Below are 22,564 nucleotides of genomic sequence, written 5' to 3' on the forward strand. Positions count from 1 at the left end.
AGGTTGCCCACTGGAAAAGGAGCAAGAACGAATGCTGATCAGTAGTGGTATTATACCTGTGAATAGTCACTGCGTTCCAGCTTGAACAACACAGGGGGAACTTGTCTCTTTTAAAAAGTGAAAACAAAAGGCCGGGCGCAGTGGCTCTTGCCTGTAATGCCAGCACTTTGTGAGGCCGAGGTGGGCTGATCAGGAGTTCAAGACCAGCCTGGCTAAGATGGTGAAACCCCATCTCTACTAAAAATACAACAATTAGCCAGGCATGGTGGCGGGCGCCTGTAATCCCAGCTACTCGGGAGGCTGAGGCTGAAGAATCACTTGAACCCAGGAAGCAGAAGTTGCAGTGAGCCGAGATCATGCCATTGCACTCCAGCCTAAGCGACAGAGCAAGACTCTGTCTCGCAAAAAAGAAAAAAGTAAAAAATAAAATTTAGAAATTAAAAACTACTGGTAACATTTTGATGTGCATCCTTTCAGATATTTTTTAGTGTATCAGCTTTTAGTCTTGTTTTAATTAAAAGGCAGCTGCCTTTGTTATTTTAATCCTACTTTATTGAAATCTAATTTATCTGTCTTTTGCATTAAAAATTACATTATGAACTTACCGTAACTTTAAATAGAATAATAACTGTTAGGGAAATGCCTTTTATTATAATTACATTTTTTGCTGTCCAAAAAAGTTATTATTATTATTATTTTTTTTTTTTTTTGAGATGGAGTTTCACTCTTGTTGCCCAGGCTGGAGTGCAATGGCGCAATCTCAGCTCACTACAACCTCCACCTCCCAGGTTCAAACGATTCTCCTCCCTCAGCCTCCCGAGTAGCTGGGATTACAGGAGCCCACCACCATGCCCGGCTAATTTTGTATTTTCTTAGTAGAGACGGGATTTTGCCATGTTGGTCAGGCTGGTCTTGAACTCCTGACCTCAGGTGATCCACTCACCTCAGCCTCCCAAAGTGCTGGGATTACAGGTGTGAGCCACTACACCTGGTCATTTTTTAATTTTTAAAATTGTTTTCACCTGCTGCCTTTCAAACTTAAAATTGCAGTAGTATAAACAACAAAGTACAAGTGTTGAGAATGCAGTATTTCCAAACCTATTAAAAATGCGTATCAATAGGTTGTACTTGAAAGTAGGTTACCTAGCTGAGCTCAGTGGCTCACACCTGTAATTCCCAACACTTCAGGAGGCAGAGGCAGGAATATAGCTTGAGCCCACGAGTTCGAGACCAGTCTAGGCAACATAGCAAGATCCTATTCTTCACAAAAAGGAAAAAAAAAAAAAAAAACCACAAATTGTAGAAGTAGATTATCTAAAGAAACTTTGGCTTTAGTTTATGTTTAACTTCCAAGGAATTAAATATTTAGCGCATGCATTATCTAATCTATCTTTGTATTTGCAATCAGGGAAACAAAATGTACCCATTTTGTAGATTAAGGAATTAAGACATAAAATGGAATGACTTGCTCTAAACCGGGTAGTGTATCCTTTAGGATTAGATTTAGCTATGACAGAAAATCCAGAAAAATAGTTGCTTACAAGGTCAAATTTTATTTCCCATGCAAAAGTTCAGAGGGAAGCAGTTCAGGGCTGGTAGATCAACCTCATAAAATCATCCGATTCCTGTACTGTTGATCTGCCAGTCTCATCACTCTGTAAACTTGGGGTCTCAAGGCAGCTGCACTGGCACCAGCCAACACATTTGTATTTCAGCCAGTAGGAAGAAGCAGATTCCTTCCCTTTTAAATTTAAACAGCTTTATTGACATGATTCACATGCTGTGCAATTCACCCATTTAAAGTATACAATTCAGGCTAGGTGAATGGCTCACTGTAATCCCAGCACTTTGGGAGGCAGAGGTGGATCACCTGAGGATCAGGAGTTCAAGACCAGCCTGGCCAACATGGTGAAAGCCCATCTCTACTACAAATATATAAATTAGCCGGGTGTGGTGGCACATGCCTGTAATCCCAGCTACTCGGGAGGATGAAACAGGAGAATTGCTTGAACCCGGGAGGTGGAGGTTGCAGTGAGCCGAGATCGTGCCATTGCACTCCAGCCAGGGCAACAAAACAAGACTCTGTCTCAAAAAAATAAATAAATAAAAATAAAGTATACAATTCAATTGGTTTTAATGTATTTATAGGGTTGTGCAACCATCACAATTTAATTTTAGAAAATATTCGTCCATTCTAAAACCCCATACACATTAGCAGTCACTCCCTAGCCCAGTCCCAGAATGTACAAATGTACATTCTGTCTCTCTGTATTTGCCTATTCTAGACATTTGACATAAATGGAATCATACAACTTGTAATCTTTTGTTACTGACTGCTTTTATTTAGCACACTGTCATCAAGGTTCATCTGTGTTGTAGCATGCATTGGTCCTTCATTCCTTTTTCTTGCCCAATAAGTCCATTGTGTGGCTATACCACATTGTATTTATTCATTCATAAGTTGATGGACATTGGCTTGTGTCCTCTTTGGCCATATATATACACATATATATATGTGTGTGTATATATATATATACGAATGCTGCTAATGAACATTCATGTTCAAGATTTTATGTGAACATGTTTTCATTTCTGAAGGGTATATACACCTAAGACTGAAATTGCGGGTCATGTGGTAATTCCACATTTTACTTTGAGAGACTGCCAAACTTTTCCAAAGGACCGTCCCTAGTTTCCATTCCCACTAGCAGCGTATAGGGGTTCTGATTTCTCCACATCCTCCCCAATACTTGTCTTATTTTAATTACGGCCATCCTGTGGATATGAAATGGTATCTCACTGTAGTTTGATTTGTATTTCCATGTGTTTACTGTTCATTTGTATATCTTTAGAGAAATATCCAGATTCTTTGTCCATTTGAGAATTGGATTGTCTTTTAATTGTTAAGTTGTGAAAGTTGATTCCAGTACAAATCCCTTTCCTCCCATTCCGTGGGTTGTCTTTATACCCACTTATTGGAATCGTTTACAGCACAAAGGTTTTCATTTTGAAAACTTTTGTAGTTCATCCAGCTTGTGCTTTTGGCATCCTAAGAAACAATTGCCTGGCCCAGTATGATGAAGAGTCGCTCCTGGGTTTTTTGTGTTTGGTTGGTTTTTGTTTTTGTTTTTTGGTTTTTGTTTTGTTTGTTTTTGAGACGGAGTCTCCCTCTGTAGCCCAGGCTGGAGGTGCAGTGGCACAATCTCAGCTCACTGCAATTTTCGTCTCCCGGGTTCAAGTAATTCTCTTGCCTCAGCCTCCCAAGTAGCTGGGATTACAGGCATGAGCCACCGTACCTGGCCCTTTCTCCTGTTTTTTCATAAGAGTTTTATATTCTAGGTCTATGATGTATTTTCAGTTAATGTGTGCCCTTGTTACTGGTGGAAGGTATCTGAGTCATATGGCACCAAAATATGTTAGCGGGAAGGAATCTATATGGGTCTGCAGCAACCTCAGTTCCTGCCTCCTGAGAAGAAAGAATTCCACTGAGGGGCATAAGGCAGAAGGAGAGACTGAGGCAAGTTTTAGAGCAGGAGTAAAAGTTTATTAAAAAGCTCTACAGCAGGCCGGGCGCGGTGGCTCAAGCCTGTAATCCCAGCACTTTGGGAGGCCGAGACGGGTGGATCATGAGGTCAGGAGATCCAGACCATCCTGGCTAATATGGTGAAACCCCGTCTCTACTAAAAAATACAAAAAACGTGGCGGGCGCCTGTAGTCCCAGCTACTCGGGAGGCTGAGGCAGGAGAATGGCGTAAACCCGGGAGGCGGAGCTTGCAGTGAGCTGAGATCCGGCCACTGCACTCCAGCCTGGGCGACAGAGCAAGACTCCCTCTCAAAAAAAAAAAAACAAAAAAACAAAAACTCTACAGCAGAAATGAAAGGAAGGAAAGTACACTTGGAAGAGGCCAAGCGGGTGACCTGAAAGACAAGTACACAGTTTGACCTTTTGACCTGAGGTCTTACACATTGGCATACTTCTGGGGTCTTGCATCCCGTCTCCCCTGATTCTTCCCTTGGGGGGCCTGTCCGCATGGGCAGTGGCCTGCCAGCACTTGGGAGGGGAGTGTGCACACTGTGTTTCCTGGAGTTGTACCCATGCTCACTGGAGGCGTTCTTCCCTTACCAGTCCAGTGTCCTTGGAGGGTCACATGACGGTTCAACTCCGCAACTTGTGTAAGCCCACTTGCGCAGCTCCTGAGCTCTCACCGAGAGGCTGATCACCAGTTTCAGGTTTTCTCTCTCTATTGGGAGACTGCCTTTCCCTGGCCCCACTGGGTCAATTATCATTTTAGAGGGAGCGTAACAACCGCCTGACTGTCGCCTGATGGTTGCCTGAGGTTCCTGGTTGGAAGCGTGGCCCTCTCCTGCCCTGTTCGAGTCTGACTAGCTACCTGCTGTCACTCCCCTTCCCTTTTAAGGACTTTTCTGGAATATTGCCTGTGCCACCTGCTTTTATTCGCTGGCCAGAACTTAGTTACTGGCCATCCCCGTGGTCTGTATAGGAGACTGGACAATGTATTTCAGGCGTTGGGCGTCATGTGTAGCCGCCGGAATGCCTGTTCAGCCATGGTCCAGCCTGAACGAGCGGGCCTCTTGCTTCATTTTGCTGGGGAGCTGCTGCTTGCCCGCGGTCACCCCAGCGGTCTGGCGGAGCCCTTAGCGCGCAGGGCCGCTCACGCCCCTCGGGGATCCACCCCAAGGAGCGCGGTCCTGAGGACCTGCCGGGCCTTTACCCCCGCGGATTTTGGCTCTTCGCTGTTTCCCTTTGGAGAAGCAAAAGAAACCGTGCCCCTCGCGGTTTCTGCGTTTCCCCCGCGTTGCCAGCGTCCACTCGCGCCGCGCCCCTCGCCCGGAGCCGCCCCTCCCAAAGGCGATAACCCGGAGGGCAACGGCCGCGGGCGGCGCTGCGGTGGCAATGGCGGCGCCCCCTGCACCAGCCACCGAGGGGTCCCCGCAACCGGAGCCGCACGCCCCGGAGCCCGGCCCGGGGAGCGTCAGGCGAGAGCGAGAGGTGAGCGGGACGGCGCGGGCCGGGAAGGGGACCCCTGGGGACCTCGAGGGCGTCGTCTTGTAGCCCCTTTTCCAGCTGGGTGCAATCCGGTGGGGCTCGGCCCAAACCTGCCGGCTCAGGGGCTGCCCTCGCGGGGTTACACGGCTGGGAGCGGGGAGGCTGGGAGGTGCCGGCGCCGGATAGAAACTAGGACGGGAAGCCTAGCCCTAGCCAAGGAAACAGCTTGGGGATGCGTTGGTGCCTGCTGTCCTGATTCCCGGCTTAGGGGTCTTGTCCGTGCCAGCGCAGGTCCTCCCGGAGTCCCGAGCTCTGGGCAGGCAGGGCTTTCTGAAGCGCCTGGGGAGGCTGCGTCCTTCCCGACCTCAGGCAGCTGCGGTGCCCTCGGCCTCCCTCCCAGAACCTGGTCTCGCCGGGCACCAGGCTCCGCTTGGAGGCTGCCTCAGGGAAGGTCCTGGCCATGGGCTCCGACAAGAAGGGAGGAGGGTAGGTGGGAGCGGCGGGGTCTTCGGGGCCCCTTGTCCCTTGCCTGATGCGGCTGGGCCGTGCTGGCCAGCGGGGCTGTGCTGGACGGGGCAAGGGGCCTGGGGCTTCCTGGGTCTCACCGAGTGCCCCTGCTCCCTGCTCGTGCCAGGGCGTTCTGTGGCCTCCCCTGACCACCTCAGCCCCCAGCCTGGTTCAGGGCGTCCTACCAGGCACCTCGGAGCACAGGAGTGCGTCCCACAAGAAAGTGAGGTGAGATGAAGGGGCTCTCCGGGGACTCTGACTTCCCAGGGAAACTTAGAAATTCAGGGTGAGATTAACAGCAAGAGGGAAACACTCGCATTGCCGGTGAAGCGTCGGCGTGGAATCCTCATTCAACTCTCTGAGAGGTGGCAGCCCCGGTCGCTCCAGAGACCGATGCGCAGAAGCCCAGGTGCCCTGCCCTGGGTCCCGCAGCTACAGACAGCAGGGCAGCGCCTCTCGCCCGGAGCCGCCCCTCCCAAGGGGCTTCTCCTTGTACAGCTCACTGTACAGCTGTGCGGGACTTTTATGGCTTTCGGTAAAACTGTCATCCTCAAGACGGCAAGATGGGACCATATTCCTGGCTTCACTTGGAAGTTATTTCTAAAGTTCGAAAAACTTGCTAGGCCCGTTTTGGGGGATACAAGAGTCCCCACTGGGGGAGAGGGGGACTGTCACGTTGAATTCTGCCTGTTCTTAAAGTTTTCTGGAAGCTGAAATGATGTTCACACAAATGTCAGGAAAGAATCATCCTAACCCCAGTGTGGTTTTCCCCTGTGGGTAGGAAGAGTGTGCAAAGTGTGATAATCCCTTATCTGGGGAGACCTTCCCTTCGCAAGAGCCTGCTGGGGTGTCCTGCAAGATGTGGAAATGGGTGAAGCTGTGTCATCTCCACTCCCTCCGGCCCCCAGCAAAGGATGAGAAAAGATGCCCAGCTTCTTCCAAAGAAACAGCACTTTACACAGGGTCTTCATGGCCATTTATTGCTTCAACAGATATATAGTGAGCACCTACTGTATACCAAGCTTTTTTCTAGGTACTGGAAACACCATGATAAATAAAAGAGTTCATGCTCTCAGAGAGCTTACACTCCTGTAGGGAGAGGCAGAAACTAAATGAGAATATAGCAGGCAATAAGTACAACTGAGAGAGGTGAGTGGTTAGGGAATGCCTCTTGAAGGAGGTGACATTTAAGCCGGTGACATCAAACCAGAATGACAAGGAGTCACCTTCCAGGCAGAGGAATGGGAAGTGCAAAGGCCCTGAGGCAGCAACAGACTTGATGATTTTGAGGAATAGGAAGGAGCCCCGTGTGGCTGAAGGAGAGCTATTTGAGGTGAGGAGCCCGGCGTGGCTGAAGGAGAGCTATTTGAGGTGAGGTGGATAGGGGGCCGATTGGGTGGACTGCTCAGCCATGATCGGGACTTGAAGTTTTGTTCAAACTGCAGTGGCATTGACTGAATACCATGGATCTGGAAGCAAACAAACAAAACACACACACACACACACACACACACCACAAAAAAAGCCTGCAATAGCAAAGCCATCAAGGGCTTTAATCAGAGAGGAGATGGGATCTCATTATTTATTTGTGACTGAGTGGCTGTTGCCCAGGCTGGAGTGCAGTGGCGCCAATCTCAGCTCACTGCAATCTCTGCCTCTCAGGTTCAAGCGATTCTCTTCCCTCAGCCTCCTGAGTAGCTGGGATTACAGGCAGCCACTATGCCTGGCTAAGTTTTGTGTTTTTAGTAGAGATGGGGTTTCGTCATGTTGGGCAGGCTGGTCTTGAACTCCTGGGCTCAAGCGATCCACCTACCTCCACCTCCCAAAGTGCTGGGTTTATAGGGATGGGCCACCGTGCAATTTACGTTATTACAAGAGGACTGGCTGCTGGGTGGTGTGGAATGTAGGGAGCAAGGGCAGACACAGAGAAGCCACTTAGGAGGCACTCACTGATAGACAAGAATTGGAAAGAAGCATCAAAGATGACTCCTAAGTTTGTGGCCTGAGCCCCTTAGGGGACCAGCGATGCCATTTGCTAGGAGCTGGATTAGACAATGGGATAGCCATCAGGAGCTGTATGTAGACCATGCTAAGCTGAGATGCCTGCCAGGCATCCCTGGAGGGCTGTGGGCAGGCAGGCTATGGGTAAGTGAGCTACAGCCTCATTTTTACTCATGAAACAACCTTGTGAAATTGGCAGGGATGTAGCATTTGACAGATGAGGAAAACAGGCTTGGAGAGATAATGTGATTTACTCAAGGTCACATAGAGGGGTAGGTGACAAAGGCAGGCTCAAGCCCAGGTCTCCTGACCTGCAGCTTACACAGCCGTGCTGACTCAGTAAATGACGGCGGCTTCAGCAGGAAGCCCAGGGTAAGATGTCCAGAAGAACGTCCCCCTGGAAATGTTTAGAGGTAATGGTTTAAGATCTTTTTTCTCTTCTGTCTCACTTCCTCTTAGGATGACATGGGGGCAAAATAGGGCTGAGAGGTTGCTGGAAAAGCCCTGAAGACATCACAGGGACTCAGGATGCTTACTGAAGTCATAGGGTGTGGGGACCTGTTTTGTGTCTGTTGGGAGAAGGGCTTACTTAGTTCCTGTGTCTCCTCCAGGACAGCAGAACCAGTCGCCTCTCATTCTGTATGAAGGTGTGCTATGGCATTGGTGGGGTCCCCAACCAGATAGCCTCTAGCGCCACAGCCTTTTACCTGCAGCTCTTCCTGCTTGATATAGCACAGGTAAGTGTGGGCAGCAGCCCAGTCTCTGCTGGCATCTTCCCTGGGGTCTGGTCCTTCCACCCCCACCTCTGCTTCTGCTCCCACCATCCTTGTAGACATCACTTCTGACTCAAGCTTAACAAAAAGCCAGAAGCTAAAGAGGGCAAGGTCCTCAAGGATGTTTACTACAGCCTGTTTGTAGCGGGACAATGAGAAACAATGTGGATCCCCGACAATATAGAAGCAGTTGGCTAAGTGAACTGTACCATAGCCACATAATACACCAAGCCTGTCCAACCCATGGCGGGACGGCTTTGACCAACGCAAATTTGTAAACTTTCTTAAAACATTATGAATTTTTTTGTGATTTTTTTTTTTAGCTCATTACCTATCATTAGTGTTAGTGTATTTTATGTGTTTATATGTGGCCAAGACAATTCTTTTTTTTTTTTTTTTTTTTTTTGAGACAGAGCCTCCCTCTGTCGCCCAGGCTGGAGTGCAGTGGTGTGATCTCGGCTCACTGCAACCTCCGCCTCCGGGTTCAAGCGATTCTCATGCCTCAGCCTCCCAAGTAGCTGGGATTACAGGCGCACACCACCATGCTCGGCTACTTTTTTTTTTTTTTTTTTGAGACGGAGTCTCGCTCTGTCACCCAAGCTGGAGTACAATGGCACAATCTCGGCTCACTGCAACTTCCGCCTCCCGGGTTTAGCAATTCTCCTGCCTCAGCCTCCAGAGTAGCTGGGATTACAGGTGCACGCCACCATGCCTGGCTAATTTTTTGTATTTTTGGTAGAGACAGGGTTTCACCATGTTGGCCAGGTTGGTCTTGAACTCCCGACCTCATGATCCACCTGTCTCAGCCTCCCAAAGTGCTGGGATTATAGGCGTAAACCACCATGCCTGGCCTACAGTTTATTTTTGTATTTTTAGTAAAGACAGGGTCTCGCCATGTTGGTCAGGCTGGTCTCAAACTCCTGGCCTTAGGTGATCCATCCACCACAGCTTCCCATAGTGCTGGGATTACAGGCATGAGCCACTGTGCCTCACCAAGACAATTCTTCTTCTTCCAGTGTGGCCCACAGAAGCCAAGAGATTGGACTAACCTCACTATCAAATAGACTGTCATGCAGTCATTCAAAAGAATGATCTATACCAGTTGACTTACAGCGATTTCCATGATGCTCTGGTGAAAAAGAAAAGTTGGTTTTAGAGAAGAGTATATAAAATGATCCCATTTTAGCAAAACAAAGACAGGCTCCATATGTGTGTGTGTGGATGGATATGTACGTATATATTTGTCCATGTTTAAAATGTGAGCATGGAGAAAATTCTAGAAGGATCTACACCAACTCGTTAATGTTGGCTACAGGAGGGAATGATGGAGAATGGAGGCTAAGTAAAACACAATTTTTAAAATGAGGTATCCAGCCAAGCATGGTGGCTCACACCTGTAATCCCAGCACTTCGCAAGGCTGAGGAGGGAGGATCACTTGAGATAAGGAGTTCAAGACCAGCCTGGCCAATATGGTGAAACCCCATCTCTACTAAATATACAAAAATTAGCCGGGCATGGTGGCACACACCTGTAGTCCCAGCTACTCGGGAGGCTGAGGCAGGACAATCGCTTGAACCTGGGAGGTGGAGGCTGCAGTGAGCCGAGATTGCACCACCACATTCCAGCCTGGTCGACAGAGCAAGGCTCCCTCTCAAAAACAAAACAAAACAAAACAAAAACCAACAACAAAAAAATGAGGTATCCAGCTGGGTGTGGTGGCTCACACCTGTAATCCCAGCACTTTGGGAGGTCAAGGTGGGAGGACCATTTAAACTCAGGTATTCAAGACCAGCCTGGGCAACATGGCAAAACTCCACCTCCACAAAAAATTTAAAAATACAAAAATTAGCTGCACGTAGTGGCATGTGCCTGTGGTCCCAGCTACTTGGAAGGCTGAGGTGGGAGAATCACCTGAGCCCGAGAGGCGGTGGTTGCAGTGAGCCAAGACGGTGCCACTGCACTCCAGCCTGGGCAACAGAGAGAGGCCCTGTCTCAATTAAAAAATAATAATAATAAATAAAACGAGATATCCACGAATGTTTAAGATGACACTCTGATATGATCCCATTTATATAAACTGATCAATCTCGGGCACACACAAAGAAGCCTATGAACAGCTGATCATCAAAACGATTCTGGCTGTTGTCTCGGGATGCTGGGATTTCAGATGCGCTTCGCTTAGTATTTTCCCACATTGTTTGAATGTTTTTCTAATTACTGTATTATTTACATAGTCAGAAAAAACAATGAATCCTTTCCATTGTGAAACACAGTGTCCACCTCTGTCAGCCCAGAGGCACCCTCCTTGCTCTGAGCCAGCCCCAGATGAGGGCCCTGGAGTCCTCTCCGCAGTGGCTGACATGAGTACTAATGGGAGTGTGCGGGGCGGCAGCATTCAGCTCCCTCCCCTGGGATCAGCGTCTTGGGGAAGGCTGAGGAGCCCTTGACATTGTGGCTCTGCTCCAGCTGGTCCTGGTTCCCAGGACCCCCTCCTGATGGCAAGCAGGTCTGGATGGGCTCTCTTCTGCTGCCGGGCCTCAGCTCTCTATCCCCTCCCCTGTCTGTTTCAGATCCCTGCCGCCCAGGTGTCACTTGTTCTGTTTGGGGGAAAAGTGTCAGGGGCAGCTGCTGACCCTGTGGCTGGATTCTTCATCAACAGGAGCCAGAGGACGGGGTCTGGACGGCTCATGCCTTGGTGAGCAACTGCTCAGTCCTTAGGATCCAGGCACCTGGTCCTGCCCCTCTGGTTGCTGTTTGTCACAGCCCTGTTTTCTAGCAGAAACCCGCTGGGTGGTTAGGAAACAAGCCTGGATAATGTCGCAGTTGCACTGGGGACTGACTATGAGTGATAAGGAGTTCAGAGACACTCATGGGGACTCTCCCTCCCCAGATGGAATGGGGCTGGACAGAGCCTCCAACACTCCCAGGCCTGGCCTGGGGCTCTGAGTGTGGGAAGGCTGGGATGGAGGCCACGCGAGGCCTCACGGAGGAAGTACAACTCAGTGTCCCAGTGTCCACACAGGGAGTGGCACCAGCGGCACCGAGTGTGCAGCCAGAGCTCCCACGAGGAGTGGCCGCCCACTGCCTCCATGGCCCATCGGCTGCTTCTCCCCTGCTCCTGGCTCCCACCCAGGGAGCCCCAGCCTAGAGATTCTCAAGGGGCCGAGAAGGGGTGAGGTTCCTCCGGGCTGGGCCCTTCGTGTCCCCCTGTTCTGGTCCAGGGACCGCTTCACCTTGGCTGTGCTTCCGCAGGGTGCTGGGCTGCACCCCCTTCATCACCCTGGCCTACTTCTTCCTGTGGTTCCTGCCCCCCTTCACCAGCCTGCGAGGCCTCTGGTACACGACCTTCTACTGCCTGTTCCAGGGCCTGGCCACGGTAAGCAGGGCCCCTTCCTGGGCCTGTGCTCTGGCGAAGCCCATTGCTTGCCATGGCCACTCTGAAGTGTGCTGTGGGGGCAGGGTCACTGCCCTCCCCACCCGCCTGTGCCTGGACCATGCCATTGGCTCTCGCTGGCCTTGCGCGGGGCTGGCTGCCCCCTCCTGCCTTTGGGCCCCTAGCTCCGACTTCAGGTGGCCAGCTGGGATATATCGGGTTGGCCTGTGGATGCCGGGATGTGACACCCGGGATTGGGGAGGTTGCCTGCTGTCACCAGGCAAAGCTGGGGGCGGTTCTAAGCTCTGCCGGCACCCCAGTTCTTCCAGGTACCCTACACGGCGCTCACCATGCTGCTGACCCCCTGCCCAAGGGAGCGTGACTCGGCCACTGCCTACCGTAAGTGCAGCCATGGGTTTCAGGTTCCGGGGAGGGAACTGCCCCTGGGACCCTAGTCCCTCTCAGTCACCTTAAGCAGCGCTCTGTTTCCAGGGATGACTGTGGAGATGGCGGGAACACTGGTGGGGGCCACTGTCCACGGGCTCATCGTGTCTGGCGCCCACAAACACCACAGGTGCGAGGCCACTGTGACCCCGGGGCCAGTCACCATCTCCCCCAATGCGGTAAGTGCACTGGATGGCCAGGCCCCCCAACCTGGGGTCCCCTCTGCAGGGTCACCTCCTTCCTCAAGACTGGTTCTCCTGTCCACACCACTTTGCTGTCTTTTAGGGGGCTCACTGCGCCCCCTCATTCCTTCCCTGCTCCTCCAGTTGAGCAGATGGCCCCTAAATCTAATGTCCTCTGCTAAACCTGCCTCCTCCTGGGTTCCTTCTAGACATAAAATCGAACAGACACTGGCCCAGCCACCTGGGCCACCTGGAGTGGAGGAGGCCGGCCCCACAGGTGGGGCGAGGGTGGGGAAAGCTGCAGGACAGGCTAGGGGAGGGGCAGCAGAGGGGTCTGGTGTCCTCCTGGAGCTGAAGCCCTTCCTATGACCCATGCTCCCTCCCCCAGCCCTGACCGGGTGAGCCCCCAACCCCCAGTGTGAACTGGTGGAGAGACGGAAGCCCCCTTCCTTCCCTTTCACAGCAGGTCCCTTGAGCACTGAGCAGACACACCTCTATTTTATCCACCACATTTACCTTACCTCTTTTTCTATTCCCCCTCTTTCCTCAAGTAAATGACATTATCATCCTCCAGCACTATCCTCTTCTCCTCCCCTGTCTCAACCCTCCAACCTATGACTGAAGCCTGCCCATTTTTTTTTTTTTTTTTTTTTTTTTTTTTTTTTTTTTGAGGCGGAGTCTCGCTCTGTCGCCCGGACTGGAGTGCAGTGGCCAGATCTCAGCTCACTGCAAGCTCCGCCTCCTGGTTTCCGCCATTCTCCTGCCTCAGCCTCCCAAGTAGCTGGGACTACAGGCACCCGCCACCTCACCCGGCTAGTTTTTGTATTTTTAGTAGAGACGGGGTTTCACCATATTAGCCAGGATGGTCTCGATCTCCTGACCTCGTGATCCGCCCGTCTCGGCCTCCCAAAGTGCTGGGATTACAGGCTTGAGCCACCGCGCCCGGCCAAGCCTGCCCATTTTTTAGGCCAAAAGTCTTCTGGGATGCATCCAGCCATCTTGCACCCCACTGCCATGCCCTGGCCCATGCCACCAGCTCCCTCCCTACCCCACAAATGCTGCCTCCGCTTCCTACAGGGCATCCCTGCCTCCTGCCACCTCCCCTGTGCTGTCAGGTGCCCTTTGAAAGGAGTTTGAGCATGCCTGGCCCTCGCTTTCAGGACTGGGCATGGGCCACCCTCCACAGCCTTCATGTAGGCCTCCCCTCTGTGTGCCCTGCACCCTGCTGTCTTGGCCTTTTGTGCTTTTTTTTTTTTTTTGAGATGGAATCTTATCTGTTGCCCAGGCTGCAGTGCAGGGGCGCAATCTCGGCTCACTGCAACCTCCGCCTCCCGGGTTCAGGCCATTCTCCTGCCGTAGCCTCCTGAGTAGCTGGGACTAAAGGCACCCACCACCACACCTGGCTAATTTTTGTATTTTTAGTAGAGATGGGGTTTCGCCACTTTGGCCAGGCTGGGTTTCGAACTCCTGACTTCAGGTGATCCGCCCATCTCAGCCTCCCAAAGTGCTGGGATTACAGGCATGAGCCACCACACCTGGCCTGTGCTTGTTTTTAATATTTCAGATTTACACAAAGGCAGAGAGGCGCAGATCTTACTGTGGTCCCTGGACCAGCAGCATCAACTCCTGGGACCTTGTTAGAAAGGTAGATCCTCATGATTACAGGCGTGAGCCACCACTGGGATTACAGTGGTGGCTCACGCCTGTAATTCCAGCACTTGGAAGGCTGAGGCGGGCGGATCACAAGGTCAGGAGTTCAAGACCAGTCTGGCCAACATAGTGAAATCCCGTCTCTACTAAAAATACACAAAAAAATTAGCTGGGCATGGTGGTGTGCGCCTGTAATCCCAGCTACTCGGGAGGCTGAGGCAGAAGAATCGCGTGAACTCAGGAGGTGGAGGTTGCAGTGAGCTGAGATCACGCCACTGCGATCTGCCTGGGCGACAGAAAGAGACTTTTTTTTTTTTTTTTTGAGACAGAGTCTCGCTCTGTCACCGGGCTGGAGTGCAGTGGCCGCATCTCAGCTCACTGCAAGCTCCGCCTGCCGGGTTTACGCCATTCTCCTGCCTCAGCCTCCCGTGTAGCTGGGACTACAGGCACCCGCCACCTCACCGGCTAGTTTTTTGTATTATTTTTGGTAGAGATGGGGTTTCACCATGTTAGCCAGGATGGTCTCGATCTCCTGACCTCGTGATCCGCCCGTCTCGGCCTCCCAAAGTGCTGGGATTACAGGCTTGAGCCACCGCGCCCGGCCAGAAAGAGACTCTTGTCTCAAAAAAAAAAGAATCTGAAGACAGTAACAGCAGAGCATTGAACCCCAGAGGCAGTGCTCTTCAGCACATGAGGCCCAGGGTGGCTGCACAGGACAAGCGCCCTGCCCCGCCCCCTCTCTCTGCTCCTCTCCTCAGAGGCAGCCTCTCCTGAACTGGCTCTGGCTGTCACTCTCGTGCATGTCTTTATAGGCATTTTAATGCACATATATTCTTCCCTGAATGACAGGTAGCACTGTCCTGCTTCCTATATATACAGAGGCAGGGTCTTACTCTGCTACCCAGGCTGGAGTGCAATGGTGCAATCACAGCTCACTGCAACCCCGACCTCCCAGACTCAAGCGATTCTCCCACCTCAGCCTCCCTAGTAGCTGGGACTGCAGGTGCACACCACCACACCTGGGTAATTGTTGTATTTTCTTTGGTAGATACAGGATTTCACCATGTTGCCCAGGCTGGTCTTAAACTCCTGGGCTCAAGGGATCCACCTGCCTCAGCCTCCCAAAGAGCTGGAATGGAAGGCATAAGCCACTGTTCCGGCCCTGCTTCCTATATTAATCTTTTTTTTTTTTTTTTTTTGAGACGAGAGTCTCGCTCTGTCACTCAGGCTGGAGTGCAGTGGTGTGATCTTGGCTCACTGCAACCTCTGCCTCCCCAGTTCAAGTGATTCTCTTGCCTCAGCATCCTGAGTAGCTAGGATGACAGGTGCCCACCACCACGCCCAGCTAAATGTTTGTATTTTTAGTAGAGATGGGGTTTCGCCACTTTGGCCAGGCTGGGTTTCGAACTCCTGACTTCAGGTGATCCGCCCATCTCAGCCTCCCAAAGTGCTGGGATTACAGGCATGAGCCACCACACCTGGCCTGTGCTTGTTTTTAATATTTCAGATTTACACAAAGGCAGAGAGGCGCAGATCTTACTGTGGTCCCTGGACCAGCAGCATCAACTCCTGGGACCTTGTTAGAAAGGTAGATCCTCATGATTACAGGCGTGAGCCACCACTGGGATTACAGTGGTGGCTCACGCCTGTAATTCCAGCACTTTGGAAGGCTGAGGCGGGCGGATCACAAGGTCAGGAGTTCAAGACCAGTCTGGCCAACATAGTGAAATCCCGTCTCTACTAAAAATACACAAAAAAATTAGCTGGGCATGGTGGTGTGCGCCTGTAATCCCAGCTACTCGGGAGGCTGAGGCAGAAGAATCGCGTGAACTCAGGAGGTGGAGGTTGCAGTGAGCTGAGATCACGCCACTGCGATCTGCCTGGGCGACAGAAAGAGACTTTTTTTTTTTTTTTTTGAGACAGAGTCTCGCTCTGTCACCCGGGCTGGAGTGCAGTGGCCGCATCTCAGCTCACTGCAAGCTCCGCCTGCCGGGTTTACGCCATTCTCCTGCCTCAGCCTCCCGTGTAGCTGGGACTACAGGCACCCGCCACCTCACCCGGCTAGTTTTTTGTATTATTTTTGGTAGAGATGGGGTTTCACCATGTTAGCCAGGATGGTCTCGATCTCCTGACCTCGTGATCCGCCCGTCTCGGCCTCCCAAAGTGCTGGGATTACAGGCTTGAGCCACCGCGCCCGGCCAGAAAGAGACTCTTGTCTCAAAAAAAAAAGAATCTGAAGACAGTAACAGCAGAGCATTGAACCCCAGAGGCAGTGCTCTTCAGCACATGAGGCCCAGGGTGGCTGCACAGGACAAGCGCCCTGCCCCGCCCCCTCTCTCTGCTCCTCTCCTCAGAGGAAGCCTCTCCTGAACTGGCTCTGGCTGTCACTCTCGTGCATGTCTTTATAGGCATTTTAATGCACATATATTCTTCCCTGAATGACAGGTAGCACTGTCCTGCTTCCTATATATACAGAGGCAGGGTCTTACTCTGCTACCCAGGCTGGAGTGCAATGGTGCAATCACAGCTCACTGCAACCCCGACCTCCCAGACTCAAGCGATTCTCCACCTCAGCCTCCTAGTAGCTGGGACTGCAGGTGCACACCACCACACCTGGGTAATTGTTGTATTTTCTTTGGTAGATACAGGATTTCACCATGTTGCCCAGGCTGGTCTTAAACTCCTGGGCTCAAGGGATCCACCTGCCTCAGCCTCCCAAAGAGCTGGAATGGAAGGCATAAGCCACTGTTCCCGGCCCTGCTTCCTATATTAATCTTTTTTTTTTTTTTTTTTTGAGACGAGAGTCTCGCTCTGTCACTCAGGCTGGAGTGCAGTGGTGTGATCTTGGCTCACTGCAACCTCTGCCTCCCCAGTTCAAGTGATTCTCTTGCCTCAGCATCCTGAGTAGCTAGGATGACAGGTGCCCACCACCACGCCCAGCTAAATGTTTGTATTTTTAGTAGAGATGGGGTCTCACTATGTTGGCCAGGCTGGTCTGGAACTCCTGACCTCAAATAATCCACCCACCTTGGCCTCCCAAAGTGCTGGGATGACAAGCATGAGCCACCGCGCCTGGCCCTGCTTCCTCCATTAATCTGAGTTACCATGTATCTCACCATGTTATAACCGCCTTTTCCTGGATCTGTCTTCCTCCCCACACTCTGAGCCCTGTGGATGGACAGGGCTCACTTATTCATCATTGGAGCCTCGGGGCCTAGCATGCAGAAGGCAGCAGCAGTCAATGTTTGCTTCATAGAATGCGGGAGGGAGCACTCTGGCTCCTGGGGCATCAGTGTCCTCTCTGCCATGCAGGGAACACAGGGTCAGCAGAGGGGGTACATGGAAGGAGCAGCCCGGGCCCGGAGAGTGTGCTGTCCTGTGGGTGATTGGGAGGTGGGGACCCAATGTCCTGGGCTTGGGCTGTGCCTCCCTCCTCTCCCTTTGGGAGGCAGTCCTGCCCCGCCCTCAGGTGTCACCACCTCCAGGGGTTGAAGACATCACCCACCCCAGTCCTGTCCTGTCCCATAGGCCCGTCTCTACTACATTGCGGCCGCCGTGGTTGCGGTGACTTACCCCGTGTGCAGCAGTTTACTGTGCCTAGGGGTGAAGGAGCGGCCAGGTATGGGGTGTGGTGAGGAGGGAAGCAGAAGCTGGGGACAGGGGTGGTTTTTGGTTTAGAACTCTGCGAAGCCAAGGTGCCACCCTCCTGCATTGCAGACCCCTCCACCCTAGCCTCGGGCCCAGGCTTGAGTTTCCTGGCTGGGCTGGGCCTCACTACCCGGCACCCACCCTACCTGAAGATGGTGATCTCCTTCCTGTTCATCTCTGCTGCTGTTCAGGTACCTCTGGCCAGCTGCCCCCAACAGGCTTGGTGCTGGCCATGCAGACCTTGCATAGGTTCAGGGTGCAGTCTCGGCCTGAGTTTTATAGGGAGAAACCTATGGCTGGCACATGGCTCAGAGGGGCTGGTGCTGGGAGGGAGATCCCGGTAGGGCCTGTGGGACTGGAGGGCCAGGGCCTGGGCACTAGGAGGCTGACAGTGTCTGGGTGATTTCCTCTCGCATTACCGGAAGCGTAGTCAAGTCCACCTGATCACAGCTGTGCAGGTGATGAGGGTGGCCTAGGAGTGGTGTTTATATCTGTGTTGGCAACAAGTGTCCTTTGTGGGGGAAGGGACTGTATGATGGTAACAGCAAGCCAAAGTCCCAATGGAAAGACCAGACTCGAGACCCTGTCCTTGCCCTTGACTTCTGAGCTCCTGCCATGCCCTGCACATACCCACTTCCTGTCCATCTCCTCAGGTGGAGCAGAGCTACCTGGTCCTGTTCTGTACACATGCCTCCCAGCTACACGACCACGTCCAGGGCCTCGTGCTAACCGTCCTGGTGAGGGGACCTGGGGTGGTGGAGGCTAGGTCACTTGGGGCCCTGAGTTGGGGACATGTGTGGCCAGAGTTCTGGTGGTCCACATTTTGGACTTTGTTTTGGTCTTGGTCACCCACATTCCAGCAGAGGGTAGAATTGGGGCCAGGATTACAATGTTCATAGCCACTGGTTTGAATCAGGGGCAAGGCCAAGGCCAGGCATCCCATCTAAAAGCCAAGGCCTTGAGGTCCCGGGTGAAGGCGCTGGCAGCACGGCCCTGGCGTGACGACACTGTCTGCTCACAGGTCTCAGCTGTGCTGAGCACCCCGCTGTGGGAGTGGGTTCTCCAGCGCTTTGGGAAGAAGACGTCAGCCTTCGGGATCTCTGTGAGTGAGGCAGGAATTAAGGGTTGGGAGTGGCTGGAGGGGAGAGGCGAGGGAGGTGACCGTGGTGCCTGAGCCGGCGTGGATCTGTGTTCCCTTGAGTCTTCAGGGCCTGGCACAGGGTGAGGCACGGGGGTCATCAGTCAAGAGCCATGTGTGAAGGAGCAGGCCCCGCGAAGTAGCAGGTGGCGGGACAGCCAGTATGTGTGTCTCCCCAGGCGATGGTGCCCTTTGCGATCTTGCTGGCTGCTGTGCCCACAGCACCTGTGGCTTATGTCGTGGCCTTTGTATCTGGCGTGAGCATTGCTGTGTCCTTGCTGCTACCCTGGTAGGCTGGGTGTGGGGGCCTCACGTGTGTCCACAGTGGGTGTCGCCTCCTTCATGTCAACCTGCTGTCCCAGGTCCCCTGCACCCAGCCTGTGCAGGAGATGGAGGCCACCAGCTCCATCCTCAGAGCCCTCCTGAGAGGACACCAGGCAGTAGGAATGGTGGGGGGCCCAGCAGGGGCCGGCGGGGGTACGAGCACACAGGCCATCTGCTTCTCTGGTGGCCATTCTGGTCCTGGGCACAGAACTCAGGGATGAATCCACCTTGGCCTCTGTCCCCAGAGTTCACAGGCTGCTGGTGGCCAAAGGGCTAGGAGGGCTAACTCGATGCCCCTGCCACAGGTCCATGCTGCCAGATGTGGTGGATGACTTTCAGCTGCAGCACCATCACGGGCCAGGCCTGGAGACCATCTTCTACTCCTCCTACGTCTTCTTCACCAAGCTGTCTGGTGCATGTGCCCTGGGCATCTCCACCCTCAGTCTGGAGTGAGTCCCAGGGTTAGAATACAGCAGAGGCACCAAGGACCAGTGGGCGGGAAGAGGGCAAAGCCCCCCACCTACCAAGCTCGGGGCACCCATGAGCCTGAGGCCTAAGCGCTGCTCTTTGGAGAGTGTGGGGAACCATTTCCCCATGTTTCTCTGTGCATGACACTGAGAGGGCCAGCCCCCCATTCTCAGTTTTCTCTAAACTCTCCCAGGTCAGCCTGTCTGTCCCCTTGACACTCCTCTCCTGATCTCACCAGGAAATGAAGTCCACGTTTCAGGAGGGGATGGGGTGAGGTGTCTGGGGCCCCTCCACTCAGGGTGCCAGGCTCAGCAGGCCCTGCCCTAAGGCTGGGTGATGCTTCTCCAGGTTCTCGGGGTACAAGGCAGGGGCCTGCAAGCAGGCAGAGGAGGTAGTGGTCACCCTCAAGGTCCTCATCGGCGCCGTGCCCACTTGCATGATCCTTGCTGGGCTCTGCATCCTCATGGTCGGCTCCACTCCAAAGACGCCCAGTCAGGACGCCTCCAGCCGGCTGAGCCTTCGGAGGTAAGCCCTGCATGTCCCCTGCACCCAGGGAGGCACAGTGTGCGCTGCTGGGGGAATGACTAACACCAGTCTGCAGACGTCCCTGCTGTCACACAGTCCTGCCTCTGGGACACTCTTTCCTTAGCTCAGGGTCACCCTTTTCTCCTGGATTTTCTTCTGTTACCCTGGCCAGCCCTTCTCAGTCTTCTTCCTTTGATCACCTGGTAGACTGTGGTATGTGAGGGTTCCCTCCTTGACTCCTGTTGGTTTTGCTCTCCAGAGCCCCCTCAGTACCTCATCTGCTAGCCTGACCCAACTCAGGCACCCCTTGTGCCTGGTGACTGCTAGAGCTGCCCCTCCAGCCTGAGCTTCCCTCAACTTCCAGAGCCACATATCGCTGGAATGTAGACATTTCCACCTAGTAGCCCACAAGCCTGGCACTCAGTCTCGATGAACCTCAACAGAACTGATCTTGTCCCCCCAACGGGCTCCTCCTTCTGTGTCCCTGTTTTGGTGAATGGCACCATGGTTCCCCCTGGGGTGGAAGCCTGGGAGTCTTCGGCTCTTCCTCCCACGGGCAATGCTGAGCAGGGCTCTGACCTGGTCCTCCCCCTACCAGAGCACCGGCCCCACTGATGGGGAGGATTGACTCACTGTCTGGTCTTCTGGGGAGGCTATGGGAACCCTGAAGGCTGGGGCTGGCTGTTTTATTCCTTTTTGTATCCCAAGAGCCCAGCACAGAGCCTGAGGCCAAGCAGGTACTAAGGAATCACTGCTGCAGCATCACCACGTCTGGCCCAGCAGACGTGCATGAGCACCCGATGTTCACCCACCTAAGGTCCTCAAGCATGCACACATCATGCAGGCCGACGCAGGACAGGCAGTGGGTGGTCCCGTCATCAGCCACTCCCTGCCCAGGGTGACGGCCTCGGGCTCTGCAGCAGAGAGATACCAAGGGCACGCTTCCCAGTCAGGGAAGGCCAGGCGGATGGGCAACTGCTTGATGGCACCTGGAGAACCAGGGTTGTAGCTTATTTACAGGACTTGGGAGGGGAGGAGTTGAAGAGGAGTTGCTGGGAAGACAAGGAGCAGCCACCAAACCTTCCACGGGTTTCTGCGGCAGGACAGAGGGAGGGCCCACACCACTTCCATCCTTCTCCTTGGCTTCCTTCCCTTCCCACAGGAGGACCAGCTACAGCCTGGCGTGAAGCTTGAGAGGGTGACTGTGAATGGACGCGGGAACCAGCACCCTTGGGGTCTGACACCGCCCTCCTCCGCCCTTCAGCACCCCGCCTGGCAGTTTAGCACTCGGTCTTTTTCCCTGGGATGTGGCGTCTTTGGCAACATGTCCTGAAGGGACTGGCCTGTGCTTCAGGACCCCACTTGGCATTCCTTGTCTGTTGCCTTCAGACTATCTCAGATAGACCTGTGTCCCTGACTAGGCCAGTAGCACCTGCCTCTAGAAAAAGGAAGCTCCTGCCCAACCTGGCTTGTGGACCCTGTGGGAGCCCCAGGCCCAACAACCTCCCCGCGTGGATAGCAAAGCTCCCCGACAGAAGGACAGACACAAGGACTCTTGTTTGTCCCAGGGCTCCAGTGGACATCTGCTGAGGACACAGAGAGGTGAGAGTCACCACGTGAATGGGCAGAGTGTGGACAGGCAGACATGCCCAAGATGTACGATTAGGGAGACCAGACAGACCCAGGGAGGCCAATGGGCCCCAGGGAGAACGGGACAGCAGTGGGGATGGGGACTGAGCAGGGTGGGCACTGAGGTGCTCCTCAAGCCTCTCCCAGTTCCCAACCATTGATGCGACTGTTTCTATCAGGGTCAGAAATGGCTATCGAGCCAGCAAAGATCCATCATTTTCACAAATAAAAGCTATTTGTGTGGAAAGATTTTTCTGAAATTTTATCTTACAAAAGCACGGGAACTAGTTTTTTAGAGGCCATGTTTTCGGGGAAAGAAAGATCTACGGAGGTTTTTATTTTTACAAAAACAAATTCAAGGGTTGATCTGCTATTGAGTCTGTGCAGTGTGACCGTGGACAGCCCTCTCATCCCAACTGGAATCCCCAGAGGAGGGAAAGGGGAGAAAGCCTGGTGCCCTTGAACCTGGCTGCTCCCCCAGCCACATACCCCTGACTTGCATGTCCTTAGACCAGGGACACCATGTGGGAGCAGGGCGGGTTCCTCCTTCCCTTTGGAGGAGTCACAAAGTTAAGTCTCTAGAGTGGCTCAAAGCAGCAGGCCGCCGAGGTGGCTCATGGGGGCTGGGGCTAGGGGAGGGCTGGGGAAGCTGTGGGGGGTGTTACGCTCCAGCAAGTCCTGCCTGGAGAAGTCTGGCACCTAAACAGGGGGCCTGGAGTGCAGACTCGCCCCCTACATTTCACCCCAGCCCCTACCCCTGCCTCCTTCATGGGTTCAGCTCTCCTGAGCCCACAGCTAGGCCCCGTCCACTCGAGATCTTCAGCTGTCTCTGAGGAGCAATCCCCCTGAGGCCCAGAACTCAGGGGCTCATGACTCCTTAGATATGACGCAGT

The 22,564-nt window shown here is 53.2% G+C and overlaps 1 protein-coding gene across 5 annotated transcripts; it reads left to right on the forward strand.

The window, feature by feature from the left end:
• Nucleotides 1–3,915: 3,915 nt before the first annotated feature.
• MFSD2B (major facilitator superfamily domain containing 2B) lies at nt 3,916–21,910 on the forward strand. Of its 5 annotated transcripts, XM_033176404.1 has the most exons (15): nt 3,922–5,011; nt 5,643–5,743; nt 8,128–8,253; nt 10,861–10,985; nt 11,543–11,666; nt 11,984–12,062; nt 12,156–12,286; nt 17,468–17,558; nt 17,657–17,778; nt 18,241–18,324; nt 18,609–18,689; nt 18,905–19,014; nt 19,355–19,498; nt 19,866–20,042; nt 21,205–21,910. In XM_033176404.1, the coding sequence occupies exons 1-15, from the start codon at nt 4,537–4,539 to the stop codon at nt 21,227–21,229; spliced, it is 1,995 nt and encodes a 664-aa protein (XP_033032295.1). In that variant the 5' UTR covers nt 3,922–4,536; the 3' UTR covers nt 21,230–21,910. The 5 variants fall into 5 exon arrangements, 4 of the variants coding, with proteins under 4 accessions (XP_033032296.1, XP_033032295.1, XP_033032297.1 ...); XR_004428486.1 differs by lacking the exon at nt 21,205–21,910 and having other exon boundaries at nt 3,917–5,011; nt 18,905–18,982; nt 19,866–20,007; XM_033176406.1 differs by lacking the exon at nt 5,643–5,743 and having other exon boundaries at nt 4,776–5,011.
• Nucleotides 21,911–22,564: the final 654 nt, after the last annotated feature.

This window comes from Trachypithecus francoisi, unplaced genomic scaffold (genome assembly GCF_009764315.1).
Source record: "Trachypithecus francoisi isolate TF-2019V2 unplaced genomic scaffold, Tfra_2.0 Lachesis_group17, whole genome shotgun sequence".
In the NCBI taxonomy this organism is placed as follows: domain Eukaryota; kingdom Metazoa; phylum Chordata; class Mammalia; order Primates; family Cercopithecidae; genus Trachypithecus; species Trachypithecus francoisi.

Bases quoted from the DNA above. Each gene is read 5' to 3' on its own strand.
- MFSD2B (XM_033176404.1), top strand. From the start codon at position 4,537: ATGTGTAGCCGCCGGAATGCCTGTTCAGCCATGGTCCAGCCTGAACGA. The intron at 8,254-10,860 runs GTAAGTGTGGGC...TGTCTGTTTCAG, and splicing joins TCCTGCTTGATATAGCACAG to ATCCCTGCCGCCCAGGTGTC. The intron at 20,043-21,204 runs GTAAGCCCTGCA...CCCTTCCCACAG, and splicing joins AGCCGGCTGAGCCTTCGGAG to GAGGACCAGCTACAGCCTGG.